The 26,535-nt window shown below is 39.1% G+C and overlaps 1 protein-coding gene across 3 annotated transcripts in view; it reads right to left on the bottom strand.

Moving 5' to 3' along the window:
* Nucleotides 1-26,535, bottom strand: part of DCLK1 (doublecortin like kinase 1) — a 263,171-nt gene that overhangs the window by 37,055 nt on the left and 199,581 nt on the right. For all 3 annotated transcript variants that reach the window (XM_054808104.1, XM_054808100.1, XM_054808112.1), the window contains 5 exons: nucleotides 16,787-16,871; nucleotides 15,315-15,423; nucleotides 10,360-10,417; nucleotides 9,478-9,597; nucleotides 3,356-3,502 (listed from right to left, as the gene is read on the bottom strand). In XM_054808104.1, coding sequence (XP_054664079.1) covers nucleotides 3,356-3,502; nucleotides 9,478-9,597; nucleotides 10,360-10,417; nucleotides 15,315-15,423; nucleotides 16,787-16,871 — 519 coding nt within the window. The remainder of the gene's footprint in view (nucleotides 1-3,355; nucleotides 3,503-9,477; nucleotides 9,598-10,359; nucleotides 10,418-15,314; nucleotides 15,424-16,786; nucleotides 16,872-26,535) is intronic.

Raw genomic sequence — 26,535 nt, 5'->3', positions numbered from 1 at the left:
AGAAAAGGACTGGAAAAAAAGCAATTATGGTTTTATTAAAAACACAGACTGTTAAATACATCTGGTTCCTGAAACTAAAGAAAGTGCTCTCTGAAATGGCAGTAATAAATCTAATTTCAACAACAGTCTTAATTAAAGGCTAGAGACTAGAGCTTTAAATATTCACTTGCTGAAAAATGTAACGTGTGCACTTAGACAACAAGAGCTGAATCCAGACTAATTAACATCTCATATTCTATTTCATGTGGTTATCTTTTACAAAGCCCTCTCCAAATTGTGTTAACCTAGTGAACATTCATAAGTTCCCTCCTTCAACAGACCGCACCTTGTATGGCTCATATATCCTAGAAATTAATTACAGAAAAGGGTTGTTTGGCAATATTTACCAATGCAGAAAGTTTGGTACTGTGCATTTTCTAGTATTTTGCCCCATCTGTTTCTAGGAATTACTTTCCTTGGAAAACTACTTCAGTTGACTTGTAAAACTGAAGAAAGTAACTTTTCCTCACCCTGTTATAACTCCATATAAAAAGAAGCCCAATGTGAAGCTGTGGTATGTTACTTGCCAGTCAAGGAATGTGAAAGATAATTTAATGCTCATGTTATTCAGAACAAATGCTATATATGTTCCACTGCATTTAAATACTGAAGGGCAATTAAAGAAATGGGGATTAGTGCAAATTACCCACTATGTAGTGCTTTCACTGTTTTAACTAAGCAATAAAACTGTGTAATTGTACAACACTAATTGAATGCAGCCACACATAATTGTGTGCCACCATATGTATCCTATTACTATAAAGACTGTCAGTATTTTCTAAGCTGCTCTTGTGATCAGTGCAGATGGCAACAGTCAGAGAAGTTGTTCTCTAGGGTTTATTATATGGCTATAAAGACATCCATGACTTGACAAAATAAATGTGCTAAATAGCAGCAATTATGAAAATTGTTCTAATTAAAACATGGAAGACACTCTCCAGAGAACAAAAAAAAATGCTAAAAAAATGCTAGGGTATTCAGCATACCCTAAAGTCTCAGACAGTTGACTGTTAGGTGGGCTTTGCATGCCTTGAGGATAATAAAGAATATTTACGCACTTATACAAATAACTGGTGTTGCACACAGGATATTGAGACAGGTTCACGCACAGGAAGGTTGATCAGCAGATCAGCTAACGGCAGACATCAGCCTTAAGAGTGAAAGTTACTTTTTGGGAAAAGGAAAAAACAAAGTTGAGAAAGAGGGAAGGGCAAGCTCTTTCCAGTGGCCAGCTGGGAACAGATGCAATGAGAAGGCTCCAGATGAGCATCCTCCTCTGGGCACCCCTTCCAGACCAGCATAGGCTCCCCTAAACCTAAAACTACATCCCACGGGTAGGAAGAGCAGGGGGGGTGAAGGGCTGATTCTGACACCGGTGGCCAGGAGAACCTGCTGTAACAACGCTACCGGGGTTTGCCAGTGAAAGGCCGTGACACTAATGGCGTGAAAGCAACAGCACAAGAACAACAAGGGAAAAATACTGCCATGACCACTTAGGTGAAGGGTTACAGAGCTGCAAGCAAAAGGCAAGCTACAGAAGGCAAGTAGAAAGTCTTTAGCGACAGAAAGGCTAAGGGCCATATGGCATTTTGCAAGTGTTTCATAAATGCCAGGAAAATAACCCTAACTGTAATCTTGTGATACAAGGAACTACTCATCCCATTTGACAGATGAGAAGATAAAAGTAGAAAGGTCAAGAGACATGAAGGCCACAGACAGCCAATGTCAGAGACAGGGTCAGAACTCAGGTAAGGCTGGTTCAAAAGCACTTTTCTAAACCAGCGATCGTTTCTTTCAGGGACCTTACAAACCTCAGAGAATTAATATAATTTGTGAATCAAATGCTAGCTTTTGAGAGTTAGGGTGCTGCAAGAGGTAAAGTGCTGCATCCTCACTGCTCAGTGTCAATGCCAATGTAGGACCTTTACATATGCATGACACTGGAAAAATCACTCAGAAACAATTCAGCTACAAAGCCAACAATGTGGTCGCTCCTGGTAGTGGGTAATTACCAGAGACAGCTGGGCAGGCAAATTTAATCCTCTCCCTGTTGTCCCCACCTCCTGCCTACCTTTCTCGCTTCCCCTCAAAGATTCAACTCTACTATTGTCATACTTTAGGCATTTAGAGACATGCCAAACCAACAGCAGGGCAAGCCTTTCTCCAGACCAAGACCCTCCTGCACGCTCCGAGTCACAGCATTAATGAATCCTGGCATGTGATTGCTATAACTTCTGCATGCAGTCACCTACGAACACCAGCACAAGGGCTGCAAAAGGAGTATTGATCGTTAGTGTCTAGTGAAACTTCTACCCAACGTGTTTTCAGCAGTTTCTGGAAAACGAGGGCAGGCTGCTTCCTCACCCAGAACTATAAAGGCACCTGCCACTAGAGGAACCTCAACTGTAAAAATCCTGCTCCCTGGAAGTTTAGTAAGATCTACTCAAGGCAACTTTCCCACAAAACATCTTCAGTGTCCAGCAGGACTAAATGCACTAAGCCATGGCAGAAAGCACAGAGCTGAGACAACTGATATTCTAGGTATCTTAAGCATTGTTCTATGGTTGCAGAATATATGGAGAATCGGGACATCTTGATAATGGGACATGTCAGCAAATTCAGGAAAACTCAGAGAACAGTGAAATAATCAGGAGTAATTAATTTCTCAGAAGAAATAAAACTAAGTCAGTTGGAGAACACGATTGCTGCATTCAAGAGTGCAAAATCCTCAGAAGGACTAATTGTTGTCTTCAGTGGATAGGGCTCATACAGATTCAGTCAGGAAAAGTAAGATTCAGGCTATTTAGTAAAGTGTGGTAGTAAAAAGTGCTCTGGGATTATTTGGGAGATGCAGCAGGGAAAGGAAGGACTCTGAAGGCTCTTCCTGGTTCTGCCCTCACGTACTACATGATTAGGGCACAATATTTGTACCCACCATGTTTGTAAAACTGAACTGCTGCTAATTACTGAGACAGCTGCAGAAGTACAGAATGGTCTATTGAGGACAGAACACCCTCATATTTTTGAGAAGCTTGAAATTATACTGCAGCGCACTGAAAGGTCATTTCTAGTGATCATTGGAACAACTTTGTCGCTGTGTCCTGGGGAACAGTCTAGACATACCAGCTGATGTTGCTGTACTTTTTTTGATAGATGTTATTGTTAGGAGGGCTTTACAATGCTAAAGTTAAAATTAAAAGATCAATGACTTAAAAGACTGAAATAAGCTTGGGTGAGGGGGTGGCGGGAGAAGCGCAGACCTTCTCTCACACACTCCCAAGTTATCAACAATATTGAAAGTTGAATTTTCACTTACCAGTAGATTCTCCGGCTTGATATCCCTGTGGACAATGTTCAGGCTGTGAAGATATTTGATGGCACTGGCCAGATTGTAAAGCATCCCACTGGCATCCCGCTCTGTATATTTGTTGGTGGAAGTAATAGCATCAAAAAGATCTCCTCCCTGGAGTAAAATGACCATAGCATATAAGCAACACTGCTTGTGAGATGACTGAAGAATTTAGGAAAGATCAAGGAGCATCATTTATAGAGGAAGAAGACAAGGGAGGAGAAGCACAGTTTCCATGCAGCTATAAACTATGGGTACTGTGATGACATCCTCCATAATGACAGTTGAACATATCAGTAATTCAGAACCATTTGTCAAGGCTTAGTTGGTCAGCCAAGAGGCTGGAGCCTCTACTGCAAACTGTTCCCACCTGCTGCTGCTTTTGTAACTTGGCCAGCACTTGCCAACCTGTGTGTCCAAAGCCTGTTGTAAATTTCTGGCATGCCTACACACCTGCCTGTTGCGATGCCACGTACCAACTCCTGCTACTCTATTATAATCACAAACAGGCTGACATCAAATTTTTGCCTCAAGTCTGACTGAACTCCAGAAAAATGAAGACATTCTGAGTAAAACTCAAACCAGCTATCTGTCATCACTGCTAGTATATTTTAAAAGTCTGTTTCCATCTCAAAACTTTGAAAACATGGATTTTAGAAACCACTTTCTCTACACAAGATGTGAAGTTTTTGGTAGTGTGATGCTTGTCTTGCAGCTAATATCGAAGAACTTCCCAGTATATATGTCAGACAATCATACTGGAAGACACTTAAGAATTAATATTAGTATTTCACCACAGTTACAAACACAGATGGCAGCTTGTCCCATTTCTAGGTCATTGTGCTAATTCAGCTAAAAGCTACTGCCAGTGAAAGAAGAACAAGAAGAGAGAAAGAAAGAGAGAAAGAGAGAAAGAGAGAGAGAAAGAGAGAAAGAGAGAGAGAGAAAGAGAGAAAGAAAGAGAGAAAGAAAGAGAGAAAGAGAGAAAGAGAGAGAAAAAGAGAGAAAGAGAGAAAAAGAGAAAGAGCGAAAGAGCGAAAGAAAGAGCGAAAGAGAAAGAGCGAAAGAGAGAGAGAGAGAGAGAAAGAAAGAAAGAAAGAAAGAAAGAAAGAAGGAAGGAAAATTAAATAGAAGTTCTCAAAGTTGCAGTGATCTTCACCAGGATCTCAGCAGCCATGACATGACATTTGGACTGTCTTTCCAGAGCTGCGTGGGCAAGTGGGAAGAAGAACATGTAAGTACTTGGAGAAAGACTAAAAAATAAGTTTACAGAAGACATTAAGGAGTAAGCTTGATCAAGTGGAGGAAAAAACAAACATCCTTTGACAGATACTACTCACAGGTATTGGGCCTTCAGCCAAAATCAAAGCAGCACCATAAAGGAAACACAGACCAACAGGAAAAAAAAAAGAGGAGGGAAATGATAATTCGGGGAAAACAATACAAAAAAATCCCTGCTGCAGTCAAAACATCGAGGAAAAAATGTATCACAGGAGACTGTATTTTAAAGAAAAAGTAGGTATTTTCTGAAGGCAACAAAGGAGTCCCAGCTTTGCCAACTCTCATGATTTTATCAACAGCCTCAAGTTATTTGGTGGCTTTTTTTAAGGCTCAGTTCCAGAGTAAACACTCTTTTCACTAAGAGAAAGGGAGAGGGAAGAATTAAAAAAAAAAAAAAATCCAGAAATGATAGCTAGAGAGAAAGAGGTAGGAAAAAACAACCACCAAAGACTCTAATCTGAGAAAACAGACATCACTTGTTAAAAAACCCCAAGCTATTAAAAATATTGCATTGTTGAGGTGCAGCTGAAGTCTGCCAGGGCAGGTTTATTCCCACTGTAGATGCAAAACCTCAGCTTTGGAAACTGCTTGCAGCCAACCATTGTCAAATCTGGACCACATCAAAACCTCTTGCTCTGGCTGGTGACTAATCAAGATACATCAAGATACACAGTGTCAAGGAAAAGGAGGAAGAAAAGGCCAAACTAAACCAGATAGAGGATTAGAGAGAAAGGCCGAATATTTGGCAAAAGTACAATACCATGTACTTCATGGCATTAACTGATCCCTACGTATTGGGTATCAGCATGTGGCAAAATATGTCGGATAAATAATCTATCTTCCCTAAGTTCCTTCCTGTGAAGCCCCTGTACCAGCTGCTTTTTAACATGAGGTAGTGGATTAGACAGATCTTTGGTCTTATCTAATATGTTCCAGATGCTCAGAAGAAGTGTCAATAACATCAGAAAAAGATCTGCCTCCAAACAAAGAAAACAGCCTGAGCTGCAATGTGAGGGGTGAGAAGGAAAGAAGCTGAAACTTAAAAAGAGAAGGGAAAATTTTGGCCTAAGGTCAGAAGAAAAAGAACAAACGTTCATGCGCAAGAGAAACCCAAACTCAGAGGAATATAGAGGCTACAGAGCACATTAACAGACGGTCAAGCCCATCTGAAGCAGCATCATTTTCTCCAGTTAAGCAGCCTACTTTACTCGGTAAAGTTTCTTACAAGGTAGCCTAGTAAGAAAAGACAGCATATATTTACTGTGTGGGATGCTCTGCAGCTAAAAGAGAGGCACTGTCCTGGAAAGAGTTAACAGAGCTGACAGCTATATCAGGCAGAATTGTTTTCAGCCTTCCCTTTCCCCAAAGAGCACTTTAACCTGCAAGGTTCTGCTTAGCCGATTCACACAGCAGGTCACTATCATTTATTCAGGAACAAGGGGTGAGTTCAGAATGACATTTCAGTCTTAAATCCCCCATTCTGGAGTGAAATGGGACCAGCAACATCTGAATGCAGTTTTTATCATCTGTGCACATGAGGAAGTATACTTGGAAGTACAGTAACCAATTATTTATTTATTACCTTGTTATGTAAATGATATAATCTCTCTTTTCTTCTGCAAAAGTGAAATCATATCCTGAAGCAGTAAAGGAAACTCTGCAATAAATCTTGCTTGTTAAATTGGCCAAACCCCTGTTAGGTTTGAATAACAATTTTGTTTCGCTGTGTAAAAAGGCAACGTGCCAGAAACCAGGTCCTTGCTTCCTTTTACAAGCACCACTTGCAATGTGTTTATATTTGTATTTATGAAGTGCTTTTTCTTACACTTTACAAAGCAATGAATGGCCTATCTGCCATGAGGTGAGGGCAGTATTTGCAGCAGCCACTTATGTCAAACATGTTACTGCCAATTAATGCAGGGTGGTATTAACTGAAACCGTGCTCTGCAGTATCAAGCCTTTTCTCCTTGAATTTCTTTCCTGTCTATGAGTTTGATTTAAAGTCGGGTCTTCAAAAGTCAGTCAATAACAGATGGTTAATCAATTCTAACAGTGCACGCTATGAAATGGGAACAGCCAGCAACTGGTGAATTAACAATTAATGTCTTTCCAGAAATACCTTCCCTGGTGCCCGTAGAGTATAACAAGGCGCTTTTTTTCCCAATTAAATATTAAGGAATGGAGATTTGTTTCAAAGAAACAAAGTTGACTTCCCAGGATCAGGACATTTCTTCTAAATTTCTTCTATTACTCCACATAAAAGTAAAGAACATTAAAACAGTGCTCTCTAGGATATCTCAACTACAGACATTTCTCTAAAGCCCTTCTATAGCATAAATAAAAGCATAAATAGCTTAGTATGTGCAGCAATCCTGAAGAGTAAAGGAGAAAGAGTGCAAAACCCCATATTTTTCCAGAAAGTGAGTATAATGGATGGTTTTCTTTATATACATTTTTTAGGCTAGTTATTTTGTAAGAGTTCTCAGTCTCCCCCTCTCTTATTTAGCTGAGTAGGACTTTGATTAAAAATCCACTGGAGACTACAGTTTGAACATTTTTCAAGCATGAATAGCACAGCAGGTTGCACCCATAAAACCAGCTATGTGCTTATGTCCTGGCATGTTAGACAAGGCACAGCTTTTACTTCTTAGCACACCTCATGGGGCCAGGATGAAGGATTTGTCAATGCAGGCTGAAGCTGTGGCTACATCAGATTACAGCGCAGTATTGAGGTGCCTTTGAATAAGCTCTCATGGACACTGGGAAAAACCTACAGTAGCATGGATCTCCAAGTGAGCTCATTTATCGTAGAAAAGAGCAGCAATTATGAATAAAATAGTGTTAGACGGTTAATGGCATCTGATCTGAAGCTGTGCTATTTCACGTTGTACTCATGAGTGTGAGAGGGCTATGACTATGAAGAAGGTGGGGAAATTCTTCTGAGACTGGTTACACAGAGGGATTCGTGGCGTGGCCACTATTTTACTTTTTTCTTAGGATTTAACCTCTCCATCAGAGACAAAATGGGCATGCTGGGTACCCTGTCAGCTCCTTGCCACTAGCACGTCCCAGTGTGCTTCCTCAGAGCTTGGTGGTGGTGGACAGTAAGGTTAGTGGGACCATAAGGTCCATAGCACCACTCAAGCCAAGCAGGGCATCTGGCAGGCTCATACCTAAAAGGACAATGTTGCCATGTCCTAAGCTGTGGGGCATGGCCTGAGCTTTTCAGGGATAACAAGGCTGTCTCAGCCTGCTACAAGGACAGGGAAAATCTGTGGCCACCCACCCATGGGCCACACTTGACAGCCTCCCAGCTTTGCACTGGGAACACGGCTTGCATCACAGCTGCTGCCACGGAGCACAAGGGATGATGGAATGAAAAAAACCCTTTTCATTCTCCTTGCTCTCTTGTTACAGCCCAGAGATCAAGAAGTTCTTTAAGAAACACTTGGACCTGGGATCAACCTATCTAACATTTCAACGAGGTGCCTACATTAAGGGCATCCCCTAAGCTCCACCTACAACCAGTGCAAAGCTGGTAACAATCCTGCTTGCCAAAATTGCTTTCTCTCACAGCCTCCGGTGTTGCCTGTTTCTAACCACAGAAACAGAAGATGTCTACCAGAGGTGACCACACTTTTAAATTAAGATAAGCGGAAGTGATTTGGCTGCCAGGGTTCAAAGTGCCTGATTTGCTCACAAGTGTTGAGCATGCACATACAAATGCTCCTGCTGCATAGCTTTATTGTAAACTTTGTCCTTGAACGCTTGAGACTGTGGTTTTCCCAGGCGTAGGCACAATAGGCTGCTCCAGGAGAACGTGCTGATCAAGATAGAGGAGGTGGCTGCTGGAAAGATCTCCTTCCCACAGAATAGCCGAGGAAGGAAGGAGAATTGCTAATTCCATTAGTCAATGTGAAAAACAGGTGTATTCTGTTAAAGAAAGTATGGAGGGTAAAATGTCCTCAGTGGTTATCTGTCCTAATTTGTACAATTTACTCAAATGTATTTTTACCACCTTTTATGCACAGTGACATACTTGTGTATTAGTACCAGAACCAAGAGCTAAATTTGTATTTCATGCACTGCACTGTTGACAGTATGGGGGCAAGAGATGACCTGGTCTGAGTTTCATAATCCAGTTTGAATATGTAATTCTACCAGTGAGTGAAATAAATGCATGAGATCTGGAAGTTACTATGAAGAAATAAATAAGGTCCCAAATATAAAATACTGCATTTGCAAACTTACTTTTCAGAATAGAATCATGCTCTAGATAGCAGGTTTTTCTCTTTCACTTCCCCCCTCCTCCAGCTTAAATTTAGATTATTATCAAGGAGGCAAGCCTGACAATGTGTTAATATAAATCAGTACAGAAAAAAGACAGGTAATATTATTTAAATTTAACATAAATTAATAAAATTTAATTAAACTCTATCAAAGAATATTGAATTTTGAAGACTGGCATTTAGAGCTATTTGGACTGGGTGTATTTTGAATTCACCTCAAGGCCGATGCGGTTTTTTAAGATAAAACTTCTTTTGAAGGAGCAACTAAAACTTTCCACAGAGCACTTCTGAGTGTGACTTACAGAACGCTAGACAAATATTGGAAATATTTGAAAGCTATAAAAAAAAATCTGAATGTGTTACACAGTAGGATGCTGGACAAGACTACCTTCAGAGACCTCTTCCATTCTAAATTATTCTGTGATTCCATGATTTTTAGTAAGCTTTAGTACAAATGAATTTTCTCAATATGGTTGAAACAATTCTTAATAAGCAGCTTATCATCTCCAAAATACTCACCTTTACGAGTTCCATGACAAGGTACAACTCAGTTGGCATGTCCATTTCTTCGATCAGAAGTACAATATTGGGATGCTTGACTCGTCTTAAAATAGATACCTCGTTCTGGATCATATGTTCCTGCCACACAAAAGAAATCTTTAATGACTATGGGTTGGTGGGAAAATACTTTCACAGTGGAAAAAGCAGAGAGAATTGGGACCTACTTGGATTCTTCCAGGTTTTTTAAAAAGCTAACAGATGTTGCCTCCAGCAATATGGAAAGAATATGTCTAGAAACAATATCAGTGTGATAACTGAAAGAACAGAGAGTAGAACATAGAAAAAGAAATGGAGGAAAATACATGGTTCTGATGTAGAGAAAAGTTACATATGGAAGCTTCTAAAACTTTTCTCCAATGCAGAATCTTTGAATTTAAAAATATGATAGCATCTTCTCAGAGAATCTTTTGTTATAGATTTCAAAAGCCAACAGAAATTCATTTAGTATAAAACTGACATCAAGTTGATTAACCTTCCACATGTTTAGACATAGTGACTGGTGGTGGTATAATTATTTACTATTATTTTTCTGTTTTCTATAACATCTGGAATTATGAAAGCTAGAGGACGTAATTACAGGGGTAAAGAGGAAGGGGAGTGAGTGTACCCACACACAACCAAGCAACTGGAGAATCAACACACGCATCTAGAAGGGCACATTGCGGCCCTTTATACTGATACTCCAAGGGTCTCCCAGAGGCCAGGCAAAGGCTTCAACCAAAAAGATTCTAACACTTGCCAGGAAGAAGACAAATACCAACAGCTTCCCAAACTGATTTCTTACAAAATATTTCTTAGAAAAAAAAATCATTTGGTCTCATTTGAATTTTTTGTACTTACTTTTCCTCTACATTTACTTTTTTTGATTATTTTCAGAGCATATTCTCTACCAGTCGATCTGAGGAAAAAGAAAAGAAAAAAATTGTATGTTCAATCACATTGCATATTTTTCTCAGTGGAGTTTATATTTGTCATTTGAGCACATTAGGTCTGGGCAAGAATTCTATTCAAGTATTTGTTTTGTCAAGAAATGAAGCTTGGATTTGCCTTGAATTGTGGACTTGAGCCAAATTTACTGAATACCTGCGCCTGGGAAAAAAACATTAAGCTTTTTTTTTTTTAAATGAAGGCATTTCAATTTTTTTTTATACAAAATCACTTGTTTTTTCATTTTGTAGTGGTATTTGTTATTTCTTCTTCTGCAGTTTTATGTAAAAATATTGTATAGTATTTACAGATCCAAATCTCAAAACCAAAAAGTTTTGTTTTCTATTAAACAAAAAAATACAAGCCATGGAAAATACATTTATTTTGTTTTTATTTAAAAGGAAGAGTCATTTGTTTTATCTTAGCATTCACAACTGCTAAGATAAAAAAGTCAGTCACTGGAATAATGTTTTATGTGTTCAGTAAGTATATGATACCTAGCAGAGTTAAATACGATGTTTATGGGACAGAATATGAAAGGTTCTGGAGACATTAAGAAATTATAGAGAATTAGTTCAGGATGAGAAAATACTTCCTTTTAGGTGGGGTTTTTTGTTTTGTTTTTTTTTTTAAACCATGTAATATTTATCACTACCACAAACATAGATATTTATTAGATAGAATGCTAACTTAGAAAACTAAGCTTGTAGACAAGTTCACAATATCAACTTCCATTTCTTAACCAAGTTACAAAACCAGAAGCTGGCTGTAAGGATGATACCAGGAAGCTCTGCTCACAAGCTCTAGTTGCACTATAAGGTTAAATTAAGAAGGGATAAGACAAGAAAAAGCTCTTACTTATTAGGTTTTGTAATAAAACCTAAAGAGTTTACAAAAGTCTAAACCATTGCCCTTAGGCATATGTTTGGTTAAAAAAATAAAGAAATAAATAACCTCTCAAGCATATGGGGTGATTTTTTTTCATTCTTCATTTAGAAAAACATAGTTAAATTGATACGTTAAATAGATATGTAATAAGTTAAACAGAGAAATGAACATACCTAAAAGTGTACACAGTCTGTCAAATAGGACATGCAAAGTGAGTCATAAATTGAAAGCACTGCATTAGGAAAAGGAAAACAACTGGGCATTTTCATTGCCATATTTAAGCATGGAGACCTCCTCTGGCAATGATGTACCACTAGGTATTAATTTAAGGGAAAATGGGGACTTCAGTAAAAAGGAAAAACAACCCAAAATATTAATTCTGTTTCAGTTCCTAGGTCAGCAGGGAGCAAAGACAATCTGTGTTAAAACATCGATTAAAAGACTGTGCAAAGAAACCACACTGGATGATGAGTTTTATGACTTGGAAAAAAAAAGGTACAGCATGGCTGTTCCAGACTTAAGCAAAAAACTTCTCATATCTGTACTCCCCCACAAAGGGGTTTAATGCTACAGCTCCCAGAAAGGGGCTGCACTCCACACATGCTGCTGTTTGGTGGCTACAGACCCAGCTCAGTGAGGGGACATGCAGAGATATGGACACTATTTTTGAGGAATGGAAGGAGGATGTTAGAAATTAAGATATTTGGGGTTCAAACTCAGACAAAATATGCCCTCTTTCAATAGGAGTCTCTTTCAAGCTCCTTAGTTGCCCTAGGAATGCTTCCTTTCTGTCATGAGAAAGTAAATTGATGGTTTTTGTTGGCCATGGGAGACTCCATGTACTCCTAAACACCGGGAAATCTGAGCTAGTGAGGAAATGTCAGAATTTGGAAGTATCTGAAAGTTAAAAATGAACACATATAAAAACACCACAGGACAAATTGCGCATACGATGGAGCAGATATGTAACGAGCAGATGACAACTCTGACTGCTCTTTGTTTTGGTAAAAAGAAAATTAAAGCTAAGATAATGCAAATCCTTTCCCCTAAAAAGCTGCAGAACCACAGGCTGTCAGCAGCACTGCAACTTACACACCTGCCAAAAAATATGCACAGCCGTGCCAGAAACGCACAGCGAAATGGGCATATCACCTCTCACCTATCACTCAACCCAAACAATAAAAAGGTGCCACGCGAAGTAGAAAACACGTTATGGCTGGATAAGTCTGGACCAACCGCACTAATGCAGGGCATGGAGTTAGACCTATTAGTTAGCTCACGAGAAGGCTCTGTGCCACGCTCCCTGGCTGGTTTAACCTTTTGCAAGGTTCATGGATATTTCCATTGCACCGGAGAGAAAAATCTATCTTCATTATTTTTGTGTGTGCTTTAAATGTATTTGTATGTGTGTGTGCGTGCCCGTGCGCTCACAGATGCACAGGATGGGATTTAGAAGTCCCCACGTGAAAATTTTGAAGATGGTTTTTGGTGTCTATTTGGACTGTTTGTTGGCACAGGAAAATGCCTGTGCACCCATTTGAAGTATCAGAGTGGCTAACCAGTGCACACGGGCTGGTCTCCACAGCTACGGAGAAGTATCCATGTGATCAGTGAAGATGTGTAACAAGACCCATTCCTACTTGCTTAACACCTCACAGCGCTATTTCTTTGAAGTCTAATGCACGCAGGAATTGTACATCAGAAGAAAGTGGAAAAGTCCTCTGTCCCAAGTATCACCCCATCAATTCTGGCTCTGCAAATGATGGACATATCAGACTTTGAAGTGAGGTGTTTTCTGCTTAGAAAGACCGTGAAGAATGTTTTTGAAGGGGTTTTACATGTACTGGCTTTAATTTACCCTCTGAGCCTTTAATTTCTTATTGCACACTTGTGATAGCAAGGGTATACTGCTTTAGAAGTGGAAACTAACAGAAATAATTCTACTTTAATTTTCAAGCTCTCCCAAAGTAGTAACTTTCTGATATGAATGGGATCTACGGAATGGTATGGCTCAGAGACTAAAAGAGTATGTATCTGGGAATACCTGAGTTATCATGCTATTTGAGCACATATTCACTAGATACATCGTGTTATCGGATACTTCTGGGACCAGGAGGATAGACAAAAGGACAGGAAACAGTTTTTCATTTAAGCTCTCGAGGATATTGTAATCAGTATTATTTTTAGCTCTGGTGTGACCTATATTTAATTTTCTTCATGTCTTTTTTTCTCAGCTTGAGAAACAGTTGTAAAATGCACACTAGCACATTTGAACTGTCTCTCAGAACAACTGGCATTTTCAGCTGAATGACAGTGTCTCAAAACCTCAACCATTTTTTATTTTGTAAATTTTGTAATCTGTTTCTGTCAGTCACTACTCACTTTACTTTTAGCTTGCCTTTTTCTCTTTTCTTAGTTATATGTTTCCATCCATGTTTTTTGTCGGTCCTGCCCCCTCCATAGGGTTTTACAGCACTTTCTTGTTTTCATATTGCTTTACTTTCTTTAGGTTTCCGTATTCCCCAGTTTAGTGTTCAGACCCTGGGGTTTGATCTGAACAGCTATCGCTCTCCAGGTGACCAGCTCCACCATGAACTCACTCTGACAGAGCTCTAAAGGCCTCACAAGAGCTTTGGCCAAGTCCCACAAGCACACTGTCAGCTGATACAAAATCCACTCTTCCCCCCTTCCCCAACAGCTGTCTTCATGGTCTCCAACTTGCCAGACTCTTTCAGATGCAGAGCGGGACTTGTCTTTTCCCAAAGAGACTCTAAAAGCAGCCAAACTAATTTATCATCATCTGCCAAGAGATCTAATCTTGACTTACTCTCTAGGGTTAATATCACATTCTTACAGGCTTAAGAGCAAAAGTTCTTTGAGCCCAAAGGTGAGGTTGCAGTCTTCTGTAAGAGTTCCCTCCCTAGGATATGGTAATAGGGGATATAAAACTTCAATCGTGGAATTTCTTTATCAGATCTTGACATCTCTATTGTTCTTTCTTTTGGACATCTCTAGCTCTGACAGGTTTTTTTACCTTCTCTGCATTGCTACTATCTAACATGAGCAATCTTACAATCATTTCACATACCTTCTATCTTTTTCACCCCATGTTCTCCTACTTTTAACAATACCACCAAAAGGCACCTGCGGATCTGCTCAGAGCATTTCTGTCTTTGTTCCCTGTTTTTACCCTCTTAATGCTGGGCAGAGCCACTTCAAACCTGGTTCATGACCTGCCTGACCAGATTTAGAAACCAACACCTGAGCTAGTCAACCTGGACGCTTTCAGCAGCACCGACATTTGAGGTGACTTGTGACTTCTCTAACCTGGAGCGGATGCCTAAAATCAGTCTTTAAGGGTGACTGTTCTCACCTCTTAACAGTAAAGGGAACTGAAGAGGTTAGATTTTGATGTCTGCAGTGCAGGCTCCTAAAATTGGATAGAGCTCATATAATGGCATAAAGCAGGCAAACTGGAGATAGATGCCCGTTTCATTAAAGATAAGCATGGAAGAGGTTACTCCTCCATGTCAGATGGCAGAATAGATGGATCCAAAGTCCACTCTTTGTGCTGACCACCACCACTACACCGCACAGATAAAACTTCCTGACGTCTTCACAGAATGCTCCTACATGTGAAATGTTTCATTGGTCTAATTTAAAGGAAGAGTTGCAAGAATATACTGTAAGAAAATATGTTATTTCAGTGCAACAAGAAAGATTTAACACAAAGAACTGGTAAAATCATGTGGAGTGCAGTAGAAAAAACCCAACATATAAATCCCACAAAGAATTAAATTCATAGATTGTCCCTTGGACTCACTCTTTTTTCGTATGAGAGGGCATTAGTCTAGTTTCGGCATCTGGTGTTGAGACATTACCTTATTCCACATCCCATATTTGACAAATAAAGACATAATCTAGAAAAAGCATGACATTAATGATTATTTTTACAGTAATAAGCATATTATCCTCCTCACCTTTCTATACACTCCTTCACAATAGCAAAATTTCCATCTCCTATAGTCCTTCCAACTTTATATCGCTCTGCTATCGATGCTGGAACCTGGAAACCTTCCTCCAACACTTCTGAAAGAATCATTAGTACATTTTTATTGTTAGTGAAGGAAACACAGATGTTGCACATAACATGCATTTTAATTCTGTGGTTTAGGAGCCTGGAAACCATTCAGAGTCAGTATCTCACTTACTGTACAGTGAAACCATGCTGCTGACATTGTATATACTCAACAGGTTTCACACAGATACAATAATGAAAAATAAGACTTCTGGGGGCTCAAACATACCACCATTCGAGTGTCACATAGTTACCATTCCCATTGCAATATGCCCCCAGGACAAAACCAAAATTGTATTTTTTTAATTATGAAAAGGTCTCTGTGAACTGCACAAGCGCAGACGAGCCTCCAAAAAGGGTTGGAACTCCTTGACACAGCATGATTAAATATATGTACCAAAGAAGTCCAACACTCAAGCACTTATTTTATTACATCCTGTAAACTGAGACATCCATAAAACTCCTCATGTGCTAAGTGCTAGTTCTCCCCCTCCCCCAATACTAAATATTTAGTTTTTAAACAAATGTTCTCAATAATACTACCTCGCATGCAACCTGGGCACCAGATGTTTAGGTAAAATTGCATTACACAGTGTTTAAGCATAAGAAAAGTTTGTAGTTTCATGTGTTTTAGTGCTCATTCATGTACCATTATTTTTAAATGCATTTGAAATAGAGTGTTACAAATACCTAACATGCCTCTAAAAGCTGACTGTAAACTGCAGCTGATACAAACTACTATATAAATATCGTAACGTAAAAAAAAAAAGCCTCTCAGAAATGTGACTTGAATTTACACTCTTTAAGACAGCATTTTTAACCATACCTTTATCTGTCCTCTGTTCCATTTTGGTATTAAAAGTGAACGTCACAATACCAGGAGGCTGGGGTTTGCCTGAATTCACAGGCAGCATGAAGAGTTACTGTCGGACAGGAACATACACACGCACTTACGTATATGTGCGTGTGAACTGGCAGTCTTCGAGCAGACACTATCCCTTAGCCAACTTCTCAAAGCCTTAGTACAGGGTGAGACTAATCATTTTTGAGTAAAGACCCAGGACTGCGCTATGTTCTTTAGTACCATGACAGATGAGACAAAAAATTACTGAAATAATCCAGTCAGCACTGCGTCACCTGCAGAACTAGTATCTCGAGCATCCTGCGACAAAAACACCTCTGAATAGTGATGTCCACATCAAATCTGATCCAGAGTGAACCTAACTGGTTTGCTAAGACTGATGAGCCTCCTCACAAAGAGTCATCCAGCCCGCAATGCTCCCACCTTCTCCGGCAGGAAGAATGACTCATTTCCTACACAGCTGCTGTTATCACTACATTGACTGCTTTGAAATGTCAGCCTTCAAATGTTACCTTCTGCAGGTCCATCATTTTCATCCATAGAGCTGCAAACTTTGGTGGATGCTAATGAGGTAGAGGAGCCACTGTGTTGGGAGCTCTGGAAATGGAGAGACACAAATGAAAACAGATGATTTTTAAGGAGCACGACTACCGACAGCACGTTCCTGCTGGACACACGTCCTGGAGATACTTCAGCATTCCCTATGTAAACTATCAATTTATTTTGGTGGAAGGATATGTGGATGCTTGGGAAGAGTCCAATTTTTCCACTGAAATTACACTTTTGGTACCCCCGCATACATGGAGATATCCCATCATGTGCAGCAACCTTTTTATGTACGGGCCATTAGTTTCTCCCTATTCCACACAGATTTTGGCAGGGAAAACTGAGGAGCTGTATGCCCTCTGCAGGCAGGAGCCCGTTGTTCTCAGTGACATCGTTAACCCAGCAGGCACTAGAAGCACGAATGTCTGTTTTGACTGAAGTTGGCTTTGTTATGGGCAGAATTCCTCACTTTTGCAAACCTCCCTCTGGTGAATCCTCCCCAGTTGTGTTCTGGGACAAATCATTATGGTAATGTATGGAGAAAACAAAATGTCAGGGTGAATAACATTTGCTTGTTTGGAAAAGCATTTGCTTGGCTATGGCTCACTTGCGGCATGAGACTGCACCTTGGTTTTAAGTATTTGTACAGCAAGAGTCTACGTTTGCCTATACAGTTAATGGGGGAGGATGGTATCTCTACAGGTAGCTCTAGGAGACTTGTAGCCACCCAGGTTGGACGCCAAAAGTATAGCAGGCAGGATCTCACTAGGGAAGCCTTCCAAAGCACCTATCAATGTCTATCAGTTACGTACGGACTCTAGGCACGTACTTTAGGAAGACTGCTTCATCACACATCTAGATGGCTGAAACTATACAGACATATCAGATGGACTGGATTTCACCCAAAACTTTTATCCTGTGCTGCGTAATGACTATACAAACATATCTTCAGGATTCTTCCATCTTCAAAGGAAACCAGAGGAAGCTACAAATGTAACAGTGGCCCTTTAAACTTACAGCAAAACTGGGCATTTCCTCAGGTCCTCGTGTTGCAACATAAGTGAGAAGTATTCAGAGGATTTCCAAAACTAAAACTTTCTTGGGTTCACATAGTTTGCATGCTGAAAGGTTACAAAGTGCTGCAGTATTTAATTACCCCCTTCAATCTATATAGTACATACATTGCAGGCTGTCCTGCATGTAACTAACACTAACAGTTCCTTATCTGTGTTCGCAAGGTATCTGGATGCCCACAATCAGGGTGCCAATCCCCTTCACAAATTTAATACAGCTTCTTTGGAATGATGTCTCTCCTCTGCCACCGCAGAGCACAGCCGACGACTGGAGCAAGAATAACGATCGATGCAGCAGTTGGGATTTTTGCAGAGTATGGAGCCAAGGAGAAGGCAGACAGCAGAGTTAAGAGCTGGCCAGTATGCTGAATTCATTTGAGCAGACTAACTTTTAATTTCTCCCACAATAGATCAAGGTCAGATGATTTAGACAAAGGCTGAACTTGGCCTATTTTTCACTAAATAATCCTGAGAGCTTGCACATCCCATCTACCAAGAGATTCTTTGCCTTTTCTTTCTTTTAATCAACCCCAGCTCATTCTTTTCATCCATCCAAGCATTTCTTCTGAGCTTTGACCAGAATTAAAAATTGTGTTCATCAGTTTTTGGAATGCTTTGCTGCCTCTTGACAACAGAAATGAGCACTGACTGATTTCATGCAGTTCACTAAGGCACTGCTGCCCTTGTTTCATGATTAGGACGTGTTTATGTATGTGCTATTCCTGTGCTAAACTCTGTGGGACGTCTCAGTAAAAACTTACCTCTGGTTCATTTTTGAACAAATGAGCAGATGAGGATCAAGGTAATGGGAAAATGCTAGGAGTTCTCATGCCTGGCGAAGTCACTCTCAAAGCCTATTTTTATACACGTGTAATGAGAGAATTGTTTCCTTCACACTCCTGCTTGTAAAATAAGCAGAAAAACATGTTTTCTCTACTCATTCTGCTGTGTCTGTTTGTTTTCCTAGACCAGGCATCCAATTTCTTACTTCTTTTCCCACTCCACAGTATTTTCTTAAAGGAATTACAATTTAAATATGTTTAATATTTGTTACATATACAATTGGGAATGAATCTTTACAACACTTACGGGGTACAACACAAAAAGGTTAGTGCTAGGTTTTCAATAGATGATCAAACAACTACTTCTTTCAGTTTTTTGCATTTTAAACAGTGAGATTACACTTTTCAGCAGATGTTGGGTCAAGACTGCCGCCTACACACCTCTGCAGCTTTCTTTAGCAGTCTGACAGGTCTCTTTGTGGAGTCTCGCACCCCCATTTTTCTCATTTATAAGAATGGGAGACGTGAAAATTGAGACTTAACTCGGTGGCCACATCTCAAAATGCGTGCCTAGAGAGACTCAGATTTCTATCTGGGAACCTAATTTCTCAAGACGAGGTTTAGCTGAGAACTGTGACTGCTCAGCCCTTCCAAAATTAGGCTCCTTCGAGGGCTCATTTCAGCAAAGCGCTTCAGCAAGTGCTTCACTTTAAATACAAATATTCTTAATGGCCTACACACGACTGAAATTAAATTCACTCCTAAATATCTGTCTTAGGTATAGCTCCCTAAATATGCATTTAGCCTAGGTTTAGTTAAAGAAACTAAAAAAAAGAAGAGGCCCACAGAAAATTTAAAGGAAATAAAACATCAATATGAGATCATTTTAAGTGCCCCCATTTCTTTTCTTATTGACACTACATAAGGATGGGAAGGCTAAGATGATAGGCATAACTGAAGAGCTACAGTGATGCATTAGGAGCATATACTGTACCATAGGTCTGCAAAGCAAGCATATAGCCCCTTCAGTGAGATCTGTGTGCGAAGCACCAGCGTGTGAGCAGAAGCAGAGCTCGCCGGTGACAAGGAAGCAGTAGGTGAGAAGACATTTGCTAAAAATACATACTGAGATTTTTAAAACTTCAAATTTTAAAATTTTTAAATGAATTGAAAAATATTAAGAAAATGCATACTTCTCATTACCTTTGCTGAACCCCTCCTATTAAAACAACAGATTAAAAAGAAATCAGGAACTATACATTTGCATATATTCACCAAGTCTGCTGACGGACCCCCTTTCACAATTAAAGAGACGTTACTAGGTAAACACGACACAAATATTTTCGTCTTTATTCAGTCCTCTGGAACAACAGGCAGGCATTTATTTATTTATCTTTACTTCAGCTAGAAGGACATTCCATTTATTTAGACTTTAATTAGCTCGTTGTTCTCACAAGCTGAAAGCCCTGCGGGTCCAGCAATCCTTGCGGGTCTCGGTGTTCCTTCCAGTTGGCTTGCCAATCGTGAGGCAGTCTGTCGTGCACACTGTTGCTCTCACAGCTGTGGACCCCATCAGGGATATTGCAGATGGGGAAAGGGGGTAAAAACAAACTCTAAGCAAGAGTATAATCTCTTCAACACACAGACCTTAATGCAATTAGCTGTTTTAATTTTAAGAGATGCTGAGGTGCTTGAAATGTCATCACTTTTACACAGATTTAAAGGGGTCCAGTTGCACAGGTTGCCAGCACATGGTCGTTTTTATGGCACACCTCCATAAAAGCGATGGGATAAAAAAATCAGGTCTTTGGTGTAAGGATTTCAGATCCTATTCGGGTTTATATAACAGATGGCCAGCACACCACACATCTCATTGATGTGAATGGAAACATTAGCGCTATAGAGTTTCATCCATGTCTCGCTGGGAGATTTAGCTAGCAACTGTTTTGTAAATAGTTTGTATCTCAGTGGAAATTGTGCTAAATCCATGAAAAAAAGGCAGAAAAAGAAATATTACTGGAATTTCTGTCTCCCCATACTCACCTTCGTCCTAAATTAATCTTAAAATTCCACTCCAATTACACAGCAGGAATTATTCTTGTGGACTACCAGTATCAGCAGTTATGAAAAGAAACTTAAACAAGTATGACTAGGAAGTTTGTTAATGCAATTCAGATTCCTGAATCTTAAACTCCAAACACTGCATTATATTTTCCAAACCTCTCGAAACCTTTATTAGCGCATATGGAGTCTACAAAGTCTCTCAACAATAGATTCCTTTGTATTTTCCTAACATGAAGGAAGCATCTGGATGAAATGTGAGTAACAGAAATGCACACAGGTGTAATGGTAAGTTTGGATCTCATGCAGAGTTGTTCTCTTTTAGAAATGGGCTTAATGAAGCGAAGATTAAAATTAGTAAAAGTGTAAATTCAGGAAGGAGGCTCAGGGTAAGGGAATTATTAAAGTCTTTAAATGATGCCTCCTAAGATTTTCTCTATTCCAAAAAATTCTACAGAATTTAAAAAAAAAAACCACATACAAAAAGCTATGTGTGACAGTAATACGTGGAAGATGAAGTTCAACACAGCAAGTATAAATAGCATTAAACCCCAAACTAAACAGTTAAGCAACGCCGCTCACCTCTTTTGGAGCCCATACTAGTGTTCAGTCTCATTATAAATAACCTGTGCAAGGTGGCCGTCATAAATTCCTGACATAGCCAATTCCTTAGCCTAAAGATCATCACGGTTAATGGTAAAATAAAGACAACAGTCCAGTGCAGGTATTAGCTTTGAAGGACTTTGATGGGCTCAGAAAATTCCTGTAATATGTAACAGCGTTAAGCAAGAAATAAGTGAGTCAATACAACAAAATGGTACATCTCCAGAGAACAAAAAATAAAACAGAGGACGCTGGTTTAAAACAGTAAAGTGATATATTTTGATGCAACTTTTAAGAAGACTTTATTATTATTATTATTATTATTATATTTAGACAGAAGCAAAGGGTTATAGTGAAACTCTCTCCCAACTTGATCCAGCAAAAAATGTTTTTGATTTTCTTTTGTTTAATCGCTTACATTTTTTTTGGCCCAGCCAGCTAAGACAGGGAAAAAAGTTTTCATGTAAACAGTACAGAGCTGGCAAAAAATTACTTCATGGAGAAACATCAGATCCACAATCTTCATGCCGAAAGAATGGAAGCCAATGGAATTCATTGTATAGAAAGAGAAATGATGCAATTGTATTCTTTTCAAATTTGGACACCGCACTAAACTGACACATCAGATCCAAATTTATTTAGAAACTGCTTCATCTGGAAAGGAATAATAAAAAATGTATGCAGACCTGCTACTTATCCGCAGTTCTACATCCTGCCCTGTCTTGTTACACACTTCACTTAAGAGAGGCCCTAGATAGGGAAATGATATTTTTCTGTTCATTTTTGCAATTCAGGATTTACACAGCTTGGAGAAGAGATTAAGTTCAAATGACACAAGCAATAATCCGGCGTGTGTCATTCAGGAACTTGTGTTGGTTTTCTTTGAGGGATAGAGGCACAAATGGGAGAGTTTGCAAGGAAACGGGGCGGACAGACTGCACTTAAATTTTCAAGCTGAAGCACTTTGTTTTATTAGGATATTCTTATTAAGCTGCAGCACTGACTGCTTATGCACTCATTTGATTTGTGTAACAAGGCAATTCTGAAAGACCAACATAGTTTCCTATATGGTATTTAACAGTAAACTTAAATCTAACCTCCGCTAGCTCCCAACAGCTGCTTCCATAGCTGAGCCATAACTCAGACTGTAGGCTCACTCAGCCTTTGGCATCCTCCAGAAAAGATTGATGATCTAAAAAAAATGTTATGTATCAGATTCATGGTATCGGAAGTTGACCTGTCATTACTGTATCCATACTGCCGTTAACATAAAAAGTTACATGTGCAGTAGTGCAATGTGAAGGCTTCCTTCTTCCTTTTCTAAAGTTACACACAGGTAAAATTTTCCACTCAACTACAGCATAAAAATTGAAAGCCCATCAAAGGGGGTTCTTATTTTTTCCACCTAATTAAGGGCACAGCACAATCACCACTTTTATTTTTTATCTATTTCAGTTGTATTTTAAAAGCTGTCCTAGTATTCTTAACTGTTACTTGGTAGTGAAAGAAACCTCAATTATTTTCTATCTTCTTTTCCTCATTTCTAGAGTGCTGTTTCCTTTCTATGGCTTTATGTCTTTTTTTAGGCAGACCTATTTACTAGCAACCAAGAGGGTTTCAAAACTTGAATTTTTATCAGGCCCACAGTTTCCTCTCGGAGAGTATCTGAACATCAGCTGAAGCATCAGACTGGCAGATGACATGTCAGAAATCGTAACATCTCTCTTCCCCTGCCCCCGCCAAACACAAAAAAAATAACACGGGGATATAGATACATATTTTTAAAGAGTGGAAAGATATATCAAGAAAACAAGGTACTTTTTTTAAAACACCGTGGGTATGTTTCAGCACTCTTAGCTTTTTATAGGCATATTTTCCTAATACTTGTCTTAAGAGGAGGCTGCTCTAGCTGAGCTGTCAGCAGAGCGCTGTACCTCACTTCGGATACACTCTACTTATTTCCCACTTCATACTTCAAATCTATCCCGTCGCGTCCACACAAACTTACCCGTAAGCAATTCGAGGCAGGTATATTTACTGTCTCCAAAAGACTTGTTAGAAATGAAATTCTTCCTTGAAGGATCTTTTACATCTACACACCAGAGCCCAGAGTTTATTATTTAAAAAAGCACTGAATGCATCTGCTATTTAAAGGAACCATTTAGGAGGCATGAATCCCATATGCTTATACTAAGTGAACTGTTAGATGGACAATGCTGATCCAGAATGAACAAGCCATACCAACTGCAAGTATTTTTTTAAAGCCTGTTAATCACATTTCCAAAATAAACTCACTGAACAGTGTGTATTTTTTAAATATATTTATTACACAGCTTACAATAATCTAGAGTAATGTTAAATCTAGCGAAACAACAAATTGCAACCAGGATGACATGGTCAAATATGAAACACAAGTACAACACAGTATGATGAAACAATGGCACAAAAATGAAGGTGATTTTCTTCAGCTGATTAAATGAAATAAAACATTCATCGGCATTTATTTTTGCAAGTTTTACATTTTTTTTTGTTGATAAATCAACAGCTTGCTTTTTGGTTTCCTGCGTCACATTAATACAAAAATGGTATATTTTAAAAAGCAAATATCCAAGCACTTTTCTTTAAAAAAAAATAATTGTATGCATAACTTTGTAAAATCTTAAACTTATGTTGTAAATGTGCCAATATTTACAATATCATAGTGCAACTAACAAAACGAAGAGGCCTTAGCACAAACATCGTTAGCTCCTCTTTCACTAGAGTCCAAATTCCAAAACACTGTATTGCAGGGCAAACCACAAACTAATTACCTCATATAACATCAGACAACAAGTACACGCTGAATACAGTACAGCTTTTTTCATACGTCACTGCTGAGGGTTAATTTAAGCAAATTTGAATATAATCAACATGCGCAAATACAGACACTAAAATGCATACGAATATGTACGTGTGCGCCGCGTGTGTTTGTAACCCTTCGCTAACGTGCGAGTACACAACACATGTATCTACATACCCATGGCCTTCCGCGGGGAGTTAGGGCGCTCAGCCGGTCTGAGATCAGGTGCAAGGTGAGAGAGGCAAACCGAAAGGCGTTACGACAGCAAGCACAGCTCAGAGCAGCCTCTGCTCTGCTCGGCAAGCCCTGCTTTCCGAACGGAGGGCTTTCCTGCGGGGCAGCACACCCATGTCCAAAGAGTGTGGCAACCACTTGCTCGCTTTGCTCCGCGTGTAAAGCTACCGCTGGCTGCGTGACATAAGGTTATTTTTCTATCGATCGCTCGTAATTACAAGATCTCATCCCATCAATAACAGATAAACTGAAAGCGAAGGTGAAATTAAGAACAATCTTGTATTTGGTTGTATACCGTTAACTGGATACAAGAAAAAGCACAGACAACATTAATCTAAGTATTTATCAAGTGACGAGGTTATTTAGCACCATAAAGATTTTCTGTTTGTTCACTTCTCTGCTGTTTCTGACAAAACAGTAAACTTGGGTTGATCAGAGAGGTTCTTTTCTGTTAATTCACTTTAATATTTAGAGTTTGAGGACATTTTTTGTAACATACTGCGCTATATAAAGTTCACATCGCAGTGTGAAGTATGAAACTGTAAAAGCAAACACTATTATTTAGTTTAATTGTTACGCCACACAATCTCAACCCAGGTGTTCCTCAAGGCTGTTTAACATTATGTATCTTTTCTTAAAGCCACAATATTAATGTCCCAGAACTTTTAATTTTACAGCCACATATGCCCTGTGAAAATGGCTTAAAGAGAAAAATAACTGAATATAAGGTGCTGTCGCCAAATCATTTTACAAATTGAAAAGTGATTTTCACATTGGATAATGAATGTTAAAGATTTTACTGATTTCAACAAAATCCTAATATTGCATGGCTTAACACACTGCAGAACAGTGCAGTTCCAGAGGAGACACAAGTCTGAACATGTCAAAATAATACCACTTCAAATTTAGGATTAATGTTTTGTCTGTGTATATATATTTGTGCATAAGGTCCTACCCTTCCCACCTTGGAGTTAATCGTGGTTTTGCCACTGATTTAAAACCGAGCAGAACTTAGCCCTCGTTTGTACATGAGGTCTCTTAAAATTGTACAGACTTCCTCGAGGGAGCTGCTCAGCACGTACAGGCTGGTGCAGCTCCACGGACTTTAACAGAGCTATAGCAAATCCCACCAGATGAACATCCTCCCATTAATACATTTTCCCCGCATATTTGTTTAAAGCCACAAATGTGACATAACTGTGCATGGGTTTGAAAGCCATTAATCTATGTGTGCGTGTGTAAATATAAACATACACATTCTGTGCTTCACATGTGAACTCTTTGTTGCATAAAAGAAGAAGAAAAGAGATTAAAAAAACCCCAAAAAGTTGCAGAAAGCATTAGGGAAATAATCATAAGTATTCATAAAGCTCAAAGGGAAGCAAAGCATTCACAATCTATACAAGACTCTTTAGCTACATCATAATCACCTTAGAGTAGGCACAAATAATGCAGCATACAGAGAACTAGAAGAGGTTCAAACACTATAAAGTTGCTTAAGCTATTCTGTTATTTAATGAAATCAATGAAATCTAGGAGCAAACTAAAACCTGTGCTGTTGCAAGCAGAACTACAGCATCAAGAAACACAATTTCAGTTTCAACCATAAACTGAAACCTTCTGGTCTTGCTCAAAAGAAACATTTCATTTCTGCTCGTGTATAATGGGAATTACATTCCACACAAAAGGGATCTCAAAGTCTATAAACAGTGTACCTTTTCAATCTCTAAGGGACTTTCATTCCTTAAATGAAATATTAATGATACATATTGCCCCTGAATAGCCCCTTAATACAAGTCATATGTTGAAATGATTAAATGTTATGGACTAGCATATTCTTTTAAACAGTCTTGATGGAGAACTCGCTATGATAACAATTACTGATATAAGGTCCATTTTTCTTTTCCACAGCTAAGCAAAGCCGTGGGATTCAGGTTTGCTGGCAATCTGTGCTCCCTGTGCAGAAGAAACATTCTTAATAAACTGCCTTAAGCAGCAGTAGCCTATATGGGAGAGGGGAGGAAAAATAAAATTCCTGCGATTTATTTTCTTGACAGGAAAAAACAATTTTCAAAATGTCATTAAGTATTTTTTTCAGGCTGGTGGAGTTGTCTGAATTTTTG

This window comes from Grus americana, chromosome 1 (genome assembly GCF_028858705.1).
Source record: "Grus americana isolate bGruAme1 chromosome 1, bGruAme1.mat, whole genome shotgun sequence".
In the NCBI taxonomy this organism is placed as follows: Eukaryota; Metazoa; Chordata; class Aves; order Gruiformes; family Gruidae; genus Grus; species Grus americana.
This window is presented reverse-complemented; position numbering and strand designations above follow the sequence as displayed.